At 37.7% G+C, this 13,340-nt stretch overlaps 1 protein-coding gene across 1 annotated transcript in view; it reads right to left on the bottom strand.

The window, feature by feature from the left end:
* Positions 1–4,772: 4,772 nt before the first annotated feature.
* LOC139936185 (uncharacterized) overlaps positions 4,773–13,340 on the bottom strand; it is a 66,933-nt gene continuing 58,365 nt past the window's right edge. The window contains exons 11-12 of the mRNA XM_071930986.1: positions 12,026–12,971; positions 4,773–10,991 (exon numbers count right to left, since the gene is read on the bottom strand). Of these exons, the coding sequence (XP_071787087.1) occupies positions 10,894–10,991; positions 12,026–12,971 (1,044 nt within the window). The 3' untranslated portion in view covers positions 4,773–10,893. The remainder of the gene's footprint in view (positions 10,992–12,025; positions 12,972–13,340) is intronic.

Raw genomic sequence — 13,340 nt, 5'->3', positions numbered from 1 at the left:
CACTGGACACTAATGGTAGTTGTCAAAGACCAGTCTTCTCACTTGGTGTATGTCAACATATGCATATGATAACAAACCTGTGAACATTTGAGCTCAATTGGTCGTCGAAGTTGCGAGATAATAACGGGAAAACACACCCTTGTCACACGAAGTTGTGTGCAATGGTTGATTTTGAGACCTCAAATTCTAAAATTGAGGTCTCGAAATCAAATTCGTGGAAAATTACTTCTTTCTCGAAAACTATGTCACTTCAGAGGGAGCCGTTTCTCACAATGTTGTATACCATAAACCTCTCCCCATTACTCGTCACCAAGTAAGGTTTTATGCTAATAATTATTTTGAGTAATTACCAATAGTGTCCACTGCCTTTAATTGTATTGAAAAAAAGGAAAGTAGAAACAAATTTGTTATTGGATAAATATCTAGAACATTACAGGCAGACAGAATAGCGATTTAGTATGTTTAGTATTAAACATTCCTATATTCCAAGTGAAATTTTGAAATGAAAGGTTTCACTGGATTTGGTTAAACTGCCATCGATAAAGTTAGCCTTTTGTCATGGTATGGATGATACCTAGTGCATCAAGCAAACTGAAAATAACTACTTTGTTGGAACGCTAGGTAGACTTGGGTAGGACTTGTGCCTTGACTTGAGGCTAATCAATCAAAATGCATGCGGTTTCTTGCTTTCACAGGATCCTAATTGCACACAATTTGTAAGTTACATATGGTGCAGGAACATGTGATGTCATTGTGATGTCTTTCTCGCTTTGTCTGGTTCCATAGAGGAATATCCGTTTCCCTGCTTTGGGGGTTTTGCACATGAATACGTTATTCTATGAAAACAGGATATAACAAAGAAAGCTCTTGAGCAATCAATCTTTAGATGGATTTTCTCAGACTTTCTCTTTAGGGGTAAGCTGGGAAGAAGGACAGTGCTTTCCAGGGGCCATGTTTTTCCTATGTGTATCCAATTGTTTTCGTTGGGGTACCTTGGGGCTTGTGCACTGTTTTTACTAAGAAATTGGGACCTTAAAGACTCTGTTTTTTAGATGAGTTGTTAATAATGAGGATTTAACAAATATTATTTGGCTTTGGAAGTGTCTAGGGCCCAATTTCATAGATCTGCTTGGCAAAAATAAGCAGGATACCGGAAAAATAATCTTGGCAAGTTTAAAGAGAAAAAAAACCAAGGAAGCAGTTCTGTTTTATGTGAAAATAAGGTTGTTGATACACTGGAAGTTGTTGAGGCTGGGGATGGACCTTCACTAAACATGTTTTACTGAGGAATAAGTCAACTTGAATGCTGTGGTTATTTGAGAGTTAGATAAACAAACTTCCTACCTAACCCTCACTAATTATATGGAACATGCCACTCGTTATTTGTCTCTAAACTGGGTCCAACATCATGGCTCTGCTTACCGCAGAACTCTGTGCTTACCAAACCCTGTAAGCACTTAACTCTACAGGATGTAAGTACAGAATTCCACAGTAAGCAGAGCCATGAAAAAACTGTTGAGCAGAAGATATTCCTAACCAATTTTATCTGCTAAGCAAAAGTTGAGTAAGGCACCAGTCACACCAATGTAAACTTTATGTAATTTTGGCTGACAACCTTTTTCTGTTTAGTAATTTTGTTGTGCTTACCTGCCTTATGAAATTAAACCCTGGTGTGAATGAGTTCAAACTAAGTTGCAACAGTCACAGAATACCATTGGTCCTTTGATAGTGGAGGGGGAAAACAAAAATCTGCGTTGATTGATTTTTGTCAGTTAGGCTGCCCCAGGGTGAATACATGTGTATGAAGTCATCCTGCCATTGATTCAGCATGTTCATGTTACTTCAGGAGTTGGCTGATGACTAATGTTAGATACACAGGTGGTTTTACTAAACTGTGTCATTCAAATGTCAAAGTACTACAGCGTAATTCGGTGACATTATTAGTTACTTGGGAGTTGACTGTTGTGATTGGGTTCAAGACTTCTTTATGGTCGCGCATAAACAATAATGTTCATATAAGTCTGGGACTTTTGTACCACTTATTGTTTATCAGACATAATCATTTTATTTGTCAATCAATGATACTCTTTAAGCATGTGGACAACATTGGTGTCAAAGCCAGTATATGCACTTCATGTGAACCAACTTACGAAAAAACACTCTTGTGAAAGTTTAAGATCAATGTCAATGGAGTCATAAAAAATAATTGTTGAAACAAAAATAAAAACATTTGGTTTTCAGTTTTGGTCTCATAATGGATCAAAAGTAATTTTTTTATGCATTTTCTCTTTTTTAGCCTTCAAGGGTCAAAGCGTCATTAACTATTTTTTGGCCTTTCTCAAAAAGTATGGCATTCAGGCAAAACATTTGTTTATACAGCGGAGTTTTTCCACCATGACCATCTTCATACGAAGCTTTGTGAAATCCACTTGTGGTCGAAGAAGATACAGACTTAAAGGGTCCCTTAAATGCCATTATGCACATAACAGGGTTGTATTAGTGCGCCTTCAAAAGGAGGTTGTTTTGCGGTCAATCCTGGGCTTCATGCTTATCGTTTTGTTTCTTTACCTCAACGATAGCAGCTGGATGACATAAGCGTATAAGCCTAACAGGGTTTGACCTTAACTTTATCAGTCACTAGCCAGCAGGACCGGTAAGCTTATAACTTTGCTGGTCCCCTAGCTTTTTCACATGTCCATATTTTATATTATATTAAATTGGATGCTTTTTAACACAGAGTGTCAACTCTGGACCACTTGACTGCTCCTCAAGGGATCCAACTGGCATTTTGGTCAGCGGACCACTGTTGTGGAGTGTCATGGCCTAGCGGTTAAGAGCACCCGATTCAAACTCTGGCTTTTTCTGATCAGCAGCGTGTGGGTTCGAGTCCCGGTCGAAACACCTGTGTCCTTAAGCAAGACACTTAACTATGATGCTTCGTCCTTTGGATGGGACCTAAAGCCATTGGTCACGTGTGTTGTGTAATGCACGTAAAAGAACCCAGTGCACTTATCGAAAAGGGGTCCGCCCCAGTGTTCCCGGTTTGATTGGCAGCATATTGCACCACAGCACCTTGTAAACTGTTAAATGGTGCTATGTAAAAGGAGTAGGTCTCATAACTCAAACATAGTCCAAGACACCTTGCAGAAAAATACTGTTATGTTCAAGCGTCTTGAGCGTCACTGAGTGACAGATACACGCGCTATATAAGAAGCCACTATTATTATTAAGGGAGAACCCTGGTCTACGCATACATACACAATTCAAAGGCCACAGAAACAGTACTTCTTCGTCTCATCAAGACTTTTCTTGAGTTTATCTACACATTTCTTTATTTTTCTGACGTTTTACATTGATTTGAGTTAATACGAAAATAAACTGAATAAAGAATTAATCTTCAAAACATAAGTTACATCTTTATAATTAGTTATACCCACAAATTGCGCCATTGTCAGTAAATCGTTAATTAAAATTGTATAACAATCGAATAATATATTCAAAACATGTTTAATTTGATAAACTGAAATGTAAATGCAAAGAAATACTGTTTTTCATTGCTTTTAAAATCAAAGAATTAACAACATTGAATAAGATTCCTACAGACAACTTAACAAATAACTTCCTTGTATTTTTGTACAGATGAACAAATTTAATACTATACATACAGCAATGAAATGAAACAAAAATAAAGAATATTCATTTGGGTTTTATCCATATACACTGATGTGTGTTAGCACTGTATACTCGGTACTTTCCCGAGCTCTGTGAAAAAAAATTACAGGCATATTTAACATCTATTAAATCGTTTGCAGTACCCGCTGCTAAAACATAGGATTCGAACTGCCTCTAGCTACTGGGCAATCTCGGTGGTTTAGTTGGTAAGACACTGCTCTGGAGTTGCAAGGGTCATGGGTTCGAATCCCACCCGAGTAACATGTCTGTGATTTTTTTCACAGGACTCGGGAAAGTACTGAGTATTCAGTGCTAACACACATCGGTGTATATGGGTAAAACAAAAATTAATATTCTTTATCCCCGATGCAAATTTAACACCTATTAAAAATAAAGAACTGAAGCAAAGTTTAGTCATCAGCAATTTTACTTTGAAACTTGAAGGAACAATACCTGATTAATATGAAATGTGCTGCTGTCAGAGGGTCATACATCAATGCCATTTAAGTCATTTAAAGGGAGCGTATTTTGTTTGGTAATCACTTTGAAAATTAACAGCAATATAAAACCTTTTGGTTAGAAGCCTAAAGCAGCACTCGGTAACATAAAGCATTTTGAGAAACATTTCACCTTGAAGAAATGCCGTTACGTAAAATGAAATCAATTTGTATGCCCCAAAATTTCAGAATCTCAGAAGCGTTACACGCTTTTCAGATTGTGCATTCCTATTAGGGATTATTAATCCGTGGACATGTTCGCTCTGGACTTTTGGGCAATTGACCCCTTGCACGCGCGTCACACGCGGCGACTGATGCCACGCTCACCATGTTGGTGGGCAAGTTAGGTTTACGTGTATTAAGGCAGCGTCGCCTACAATGCGCACTTCACTGCATAACGCACAGCATAGAGTTATATATGAAAACCCACAGTGAAATTGCCCACCAGTATGGTGTATTCCAGATTTTTCTGATGATGACGTCAGGTGAAATGGGTCAATACCTCAAAATTGGGACCACCTTTTGAAATGATATTTTCACAGCTTAGTTTTGAACATAGGATTAAACAAATCAAATGGTTCCAAAAACAATTTGTATACTTTGCCTTTAAACAGATGAACTTAATATTCATTGATGAACAAAATCTTACGTGTCGAGAGGAATAATTTAATCTGATTGAAGTGGTGAAATTTCAAGGAATGAAAGACATTATGCAACTAGGTCATTCTAACTGGTGATTGAATTTCATTCACGGTGAGGTATCAGCCAGACGATACGCTCATACCCGCTAAACTCTATTAAAAAATCAGTTCGCCTTGCAGCACGCTTCTCTTTTGGCATTAATTTTCAAATCCACTCGCTGACAAAATATCACAATGTTTTTATGGAATTTAGAACGGGCATGGCGAGCTGACCTCTACCTCCCATCCGCAAAAGTGTTCAGGATTATTCTTGAGAGTTTCACCATGAGGCGAACTGATTGTAAAAAAAAATTAAAACAATAATTTGTAACATCAAAAATAAGTTTACTTTTGGCAGAAAATGTTTACACATTAAACAAAACAAAAGCCTTGATGTTTGATCACTTAATTTATAGCTTGTCAAATTAACAGATTTAGTCAACAATTATAACTTGGCTTATGTAATAAACAAAATCTTCATGGCTTACAAATTAGTCCCAAATTCCATCGAACCATTTAATAAATGTCTCCTACAAATGCATTAAATATAATAAAAAAAATAAATGAAAAATAATCAGAGTAAATTTTTCCCAAACCACTATAAAAATAAGAATAAATTTCATTTTAAGAGTATAATTACATTCAGCTAAGCTCCATGGCACATTCACAGACACAAAACAAGTAATTGCCAATTAATTATTGCTAAAATAACACTTTTTTAAAGGTATGGATCTAGGTAAGGAAATAGCGGACAGTTTTGCATCACACCTAACACAGAAGCAAAAAACCACAGATAACAGCCGATAAATATTTCTAGTATGGTTTGGCACAGGAAACGATTTGAGCTTTTGCTACATAAAGTTTGTATTGCAATTTACAAAATGTGCAAGTATATTGCAAAGTGGGTGCTAGAAATCAAGATTCAACCTTTCGACTATCCTCTTTGATCTACAGTACATTGTAACGAGATCTGAACCCAAGAAAATGAAAGTGAAAGGGCATTTGCAAAGATATGACCAGATAGAAGAGATTGTATTCAAACTGTTGTCAATAGTTCTTATTGCCCACACCTTAAACAAAGCTTCAAATATCATCCAATAATCATATTTCATCAGCGAGGCCCATCATAAAGTCTATAAATGCAAAAACTTGTTTGTGCAAAAAAATCTTGCTTGGAGGAAACAAACAACCATCTATAATTCCATCAAGTTTACATTGTTTTGACTAAGTAGTATTTTCTGCTCAATGGATTCATGAAATTTAGCAAAATTTCATAAGCCTGTTATATAAGCATGAAACATTGCTAAGCAAACTTAATACCTGGACACCAGTCATAACTATGTGAATGACATGTCTTTTTGGCTGGTAACCTGTTTCTGCTCAGCAATACATTTATCTTGCTCGGCAATCTTGTTTGTGCCTAAAAGCTTTATAAAAATTAATCCCATATGAGTTTAACACCCGAACACACCAGAATATTAAATAAATCTCCACCACATTATTTGCATTACCAAGTTTGCATATCATTAAATTTACTAGCCTTCTGAATTCCAATATTCTGAAGAATTTGAATTCCAAAATTTACTCATATCACGTTTTATTACCTCCTCCAGCGTTTCACATACAGCCTAAGGAATTTGCGTATCAAAAATTTCAGTCGCTTGTTACACAGAAATAACTACGTGCTAATTTTTAAAAGGGGAAAACAATATGAAAAAATCAAAAAATTATACCTGTTTGTTGTTAGTTGCCATTGTGGCTTTTTAATTAAATACTAGTTAATTATTCCATTGATCAAACAAGCCCTTCAACATTCAAATAAGACAAACATGTCATTTCTTTTATTAAAGATCCACCATATTGAAATAATTCCCTTCGACTAGACCAACAAACATCGAGTCTAAAAAACGGACGAATTTGCCTCCTTGTGAAGAAACATGTTCTGAGCACCCCATCTTGCGTGCTGAATCATATTTACATCTATGATTGTATTCCAGACAGGGTTTGTATTCAGATTTGCTGAATTGCGATTCCCCTTCCGACCCAGACAGTGTGTGTGGAATGCAATTAATGTTACAGACCAGCCACTGAGAAAATTCAACTTCTCATCCTTTAAACTCAATTTCTGGTCAATGCAATCTGATCTGATACCATCAAGGATGGTTCTACTTCAATACCTACTACGTCTCACTTTCTCTCAAATACACCTAAATCTCAGGAGATGTCCCTCGGGAAACAGCCGGTGCATTTTTTTTCTTGTTTTACAAGTACGCTGGCCTTGCTTTGGGTTACAGAAAGATAAATCTTGAATAAACGAAGTCTTGCAGTGTCTGCCGTGATTTCTAGATTGGCTTGTTAACAATCCAATTGATGGCAGACATGAGGTCTGTGCCAGAAGACTTAAAAAATTGATGGATCTGGTGTGATACATTATGAGAGTATTAGGTAAGGAAGTGAGAATACAGACAGACAGACACTTTGTGGGGGAAAAACAGAAAGTGAGTGAATTTGGCAGATTAGTTTCAAGTAAAAATAGTAATGGATTTTCTGCTAGCCGTCCCCCATTCTCCCTCACCTTAGGGCGTTATTAACAATGGATACCATTTCAGGTTTTTTTTGGTTTAAGTTTCAGGGGGAAACAAAGAAGAAGAAGACGGAAATAAAGCAAGACTTCATGTTAGATATAACTAATAGGAGTTGAAACTTTGCCAAGTCAGGTCTCTCAACTTATTCTATAAAATTAACTGAGGTAACAATCATCAAAGATTTGTGAGGTTATCTTTTATGGCAAGTCTTGTAGTCTGAATAGCGTGGCGTTTAACACATTTTTCTCTGACTCTTTGTAAGCATTAGAGAAAGGACTTCACCCAAGGTACCCACAGCCATTGCCGTGGTGCCCTGTGCTTTTGCCGTGGTGCCCTTTGCAAAGTTTAGATACAAATTTACATTTTCCTCATAAAAGTGGCCCTTACCAGAGGAAAATTGCTGTGCCCCTTCAAGAGCGGAGTTCAAGGCCTGTTCACACATTCATTATAATAATTGGATTCCCTCCAAATATTGACATACCTCTGCACTTCTATGTCAAACACATTGTTAGGATTTTGATTAAAAACCAGTAGTTTTATCGACTGCCTTAGGTTTGATTTTTGAGAAAGTTTGAAAAGTTTATCAATCTGATATGATTGATCACTTTGAATTCATGTATATTTATTTGTTCTCTACCTTAACCACTCATCAATTAGATAAATGTTAAAAACTGGCAAATGATATGAAAATACAAGTAGTGTGATACATGCAGTAACTGCATTTTCTATTTGTTGATTTGAAAACTTTTTTTGTGTGATTTTATTTCTGTCCTGTGGGGATGGATGCTCAGGAATGATTATTTCAAACTGGCTTTTATTAAACTCGACTACATTGAACATTTATCTAGATACAAACTTTCTCCAGCCATTAGGCTTCTCAAATAACACTGGAAATAGAAAGTGTTGGAAAAAACTACATCGGCTAAATGTGAAAATAGTATATTGCATGGTCACCAACATTGTAAACCACTATATATACATCTCATAACAAACAACATTCCCACAATATTTAATTTCAGAATTCATAAAACTGCACAAAATATTCAATTCTGTAACTCTTATTTTTTTTTCTTCACATTTGTACAAGCGTAGCAATAAAAGAATACATCTTGTAGATGAAATCATCTTGGACATTTGCCTAAAAATTAAACTTCTTCTTCTAAAGAACGGTTATGTATATATTTTTGGTTTTGTGTCGTTATGTACAGTGGCAGAGTTGTGCAAAATTTTCCCAGAGGTTGGGTAATTCAAATGTACAGTCATGCAGGGACACTATTTTACAACCATATTTTCTTTAATATACATCCTCAGGCATTTCAATCAAAGTTGGATTTGTTTTAATATGAACATAAGTATAACAAAAAATCACAATAAATATTATTTTGAAAATGTTCATGTACATATTACTTGTTTAATTTTTTTTTTTTTTTTTTTAAAGATTAATTTATGACATTATTATTTCAATGTCAACATCGCTTTGTATTACATTCTAAAACAAGTAGGATTTGAAACTTTGCATGGTGGAAATACGATATGGAACGGTTTGCGGTAACACCATGTACTGACTATCTACTGAATGAGTTGGGGTGGTTCTGAAAAGAACCGTAGGTTTCAACTTGACGTTTCGATCAGTATGCTCTGATCGTCTATTGGAGAAAGCAAACAACTTCATTTCATTTATTCTGATTGTGAAGTCAAGGACTCTCTGAAAAGTAAACTAACTAACTGTACTGGCCATAAACCAAATGGAGCAGACGGGGAAGGAAGTGTCAGTTTTAGATGTGGGAGGAAAACCCCTACGAATTAGTCCAGGAGAAAACCCAGAAGATCAGGTAGGAACTGAAAACCCAATCCACAAGTGCCTCAGTGTCATACAAACCGTGGTCCTAGAGGTGTTAGACGAGGAACGATGCCACTACACCAACACGACCACCAATTAATATGACAACCTATCACATTTGATCGAAACCCAAGATATCCAGGTGAACAGGTAATGGAAAAGTGAGGTAGGAGTGACGAGGTTGGAATAAATTGAGAGTTCAATTAAACTATCCAGACTCAAAACTATAAAGTAATGACAAGAAAGATGATGCGAGAGTGTTTGTGAGTTGCTGTTCATTTGTCACTACTATTGCCCCCCCCCCCCCACCCCCACCGCACCAACGTCACACACAGCTACTGCCTGCCAACACTCGCCATTTGGGGAGTCAAATTGCGTGTAAAGATTGAGTAAGTGTGTAAACACAGCATTGCCTAACATGCGCACTACACCGTAAACACAGGGACATCGACTCCCAAAATGACACAGCACAACCAAGATTATTGTGATGATGACGCCACTTGGGTAAACTCCAAGAACCAAAATTATGTCTGAATCTCATTTTGACATTTTCAAACCGTTGTTTGAAACCTTCGAAATTTCAAGAGACCTTCAGTTGCCATGATGTTTTGAGTCTGGTCACGATTGTAGTTGCAAAGGTGTAGGCGGAAGGTTATATCTATTTATGAACAACTTGAGTGGGTGCTTCACTGAGGAACAGTGTAGTGGTAAGAGGAACAGAGTGGGAGGGGGGGGGCTACTAGAACAACAGGTAGGTGATTGGATTATGCCTTTGATGATACAAGACTGGAATTTGGCACACAGTCAGAGTGTGTAATGAGAAACATATTTGGCCAACTCAGATTTGAAACAAATATTGGTAGAATAACAAGTAATAGCAGCATTTCATAAATGTTTTGTTACTCTACCTAAAAAAAATTCCAGGAAAATCTTTGATGGCTCAACAGTTATTACAGACTCTGACTGTGTACCATAGTACAGTACTTCATCAAAGGTAGAACTCTCCCCAATATTTTCACTATCTGGCCCACTAAAACTTAGTCATTTCTTCCGTGAAACCATGCTGCGTGAGATCTTGATTTTTTAAGCCAACAGACCCTCAGCAATTGATGTCATCATCTACCACTGCACCATTTGGGGTGGGGGGGGGGGGGGCTGAGTTACTTCAGTAGTGTCCATCTGCATGCATTACATGCAATGCAAACACACTTCAAACCATTCATTACAAGTACATACACACTCAATTTGTGTATGAAATGTTGAGGCCCAACCCCGAGCTCCCATTCAAAAACATAATATGCATAATTTGAGCCCCAACCATGCTCTTCTCCACCCCCTCCCCGCAAAAAATAAAAAATAAAAAGAATGACAATAAAAATAAAAATGGTACACAGGGTTCATGTGATGTGTCTATTAAGTGGTCGACAGATACCCAACATCTAAGCAGGTAATCCCAACTGACCAGAAACCCTTCCCAGTCAGTGTGCTAGTACAAAACTCTAAAACTCATCATGCTTGATTCATACACGTGTGACGTTTCTTGCTGCATTTTCCTTGAGTTTTCCTCTTTCTCTTTTTTTTTTAGTTGGGGGTTGAGTGAGCGGGGTAGCCAGTGTGAGTTATGACGATGTGACGTCTGGTCGCATGGAGGTCCTGACATTGGCCATTATCTGATCCAACTCCTTCTCATAATCATCCACTGATGAAGACAACGTTGCTATAGCCACCAAAAAGAGAGAACAAAATATTACAATTAACATTCATTGTGGGCATAAATTAATAAAAAATCTTATATTTCATATCTGCTGTGGAATAACACAAGATCCCTGAGATGTTTATATATTAAAACCTTACAGGTTAAATAACATGTTGTCAGTAAAACATAAAAGCTGCTGAGTTTGTGTAATCAGCTTTTAATCGATTTCAGCTTTAACCAAGCTTTATCATTAAAAAAAACCCACAACAATACTTCCTGCGAGCGATGCAGCATTTTTAATCTGTTGCCATGCCAACCTAATAATGGCTCAATGGCCACAACGACAATAAAAACGTGCGGTCAATTACTACAAAAGAGAAATTATAGACATATCCTGACAATATGCGTTCTTGTCCTTGACGTAGAGTCTAAAAGCAATGAGTTGGACATTTTGATCTGTTGCAAACAGTGTATGGTAATAGCAGTCAACAACCTTGCCCCCAATCATATTGAACTGGTAAGCATGAATACCATGTCTTCTGCTCAATTTTGCATCGCATAAACAGGTTACCGGCTGTTACTATAGGCCATTTGTGTTTTGTTTGTGTGACTGGTTCCCTGCTAAATCATGCTTAGAAAAATAATTTTGCTTAGTAAGAATTAGTACTATTTGTTCGAGTTTAGTTCCTCCTAAAGACAGAAATTGTTAAGCATTCTCTGCAAATGCTTCTGAATCACATGACACAAGCAAACCTTGACCAAATTTCATTGAGATGCTTGAGCAGAAAATATTGCTTAGCAATTTTCTACTAAGCAGAATAAGCAGAGTACCAGTCACAAATGGTGTATGTGACATGGTGTTTCAAATGATAACCTTATTCTGGTAAGCAAATTTTCGTTGTGCTTAGCTACTTGTTGTGCTTAAGCAGCTCCGCAAAATTGGGCCCTGAATGCAAACTTACTATAACTGATATTCAAAATATGTGAAAATTTTAGAAAACTGTTTCAAAACTCTTCATTTTGTGATAAATTATTGTAGTTGTTCATATACATACCATCTTTTTCACTAACAGGTTCGGACAACACTTCACTCTCTGTGTTTGTCTGGTGCCCTGGCTCTACAGAGCCATTGAATAAGCCGGCAGTCTGACTGTCGCCACTCCCAAGCACATTGAGTGGATCTGTGAGAAAGCCTGCCTTCTCATTGGTGGATATTGTTGGTGGACTGAAGTCAGATTTCGTTGCGGTCGAGTCAACATCGACACTCGACGGTTCCGCCAGGGGTTCGTTATTTACACTTGGGATGTCAAGAGACTGCTCTGCGGCAGAGTTCAAGTCCGAGTCTACGTTGGTTAATGGTGCACTACTCGGAAAATCGGCAAAAGGTCCGTGTCCCATGACCATAGTGGCATGAGAGAGGATGAGAGGAGAGGCGGGCGCCATTGCAGCGTGCAAGGGATGAGTCAGAAGATGAATGCTGTTAGCTACAGGCAGGTCAGACGGGGAGTCAAGGTCATCCTTGTAGTCTCTCCTCAAGAAGTTATCGTTGCTTAAAGGATGAGGAGGGTGTTGCATAGCCTCCGTCTTTGTGCTGCTATCAGTATCATTCCTGGAAGACATTTGGGAGGTGGTTCTCACCGAGACATCCCCGTCGAAACTCACCAAGTTCAGAGGGTCATTGTTTGCGGTAGTCGCCTCCGTCTCCACAGGCAGGGACGACGGATCAGCGACATATTTCACATTGAGAGTTCTAGGGTTCAATCTCGTTGTCGGACTCTGAGGTCCGTTATCTGGTACCTCAGACTCTTGAATGATGTCAGCGTCACCTTTCATTGTCCCATTGGTTTGCTGAGTGTTCGACGACTCGTCGCCCTCTTGCGGCGAGGAGTTAGTCGGCCGAGGTTTCAGCGGCTCACCTAAGCGATTGAGTTCTCGGTTCCGCTGAATATGTCCGCTGAGTTCACTGTGGAGGCTTTTCTGAAGATCCTCATACCCTCGCATCTGACAAAAAATTAATTATCAGAGGAAAAAAAATTAGACACCAAAAATGATACCAGAGAAAATGTTTCTTATTTTATCGACAGTATTTTTTTAAAATCAAGTAAGGAAAGTGACTGGGTAAATTTTTAAATAATCTTAGATTGACCAAACATTTTTTTAGAGAACAAAATAATGTAAGAGAGGTTTCAGCATGTTATACAGTTCAACCCAAACCCAAACCATAACCCAAACTCTAAGCCTAACCCTAACTCTGATCAAATCCCCAACCTTACCCGTAACCATCACTTTAACCCTACCCAGCATAATATATGTTAAACCCACACTAAAGAGGCAACCAACAAAAAGCAAGTTAACTCAAGTACATAACAT

The sequence above is a fragment of the Asterias amurensis genome, chromosome 1 (assembly GCF_032118995.1).
Source record: "Asterias amurensis chromosome 1, ASM3211899v1".
Classification (NCBI taxonomy): Eukaryota; Metazoa; Echinodermata; class Asteroidea; order Forcipulatida; family Asteriidae; genus Asterias; species Asterias amurensis.
This window is presented reverse-complemented; position numbering and strand designations above follow the sequence as displayed.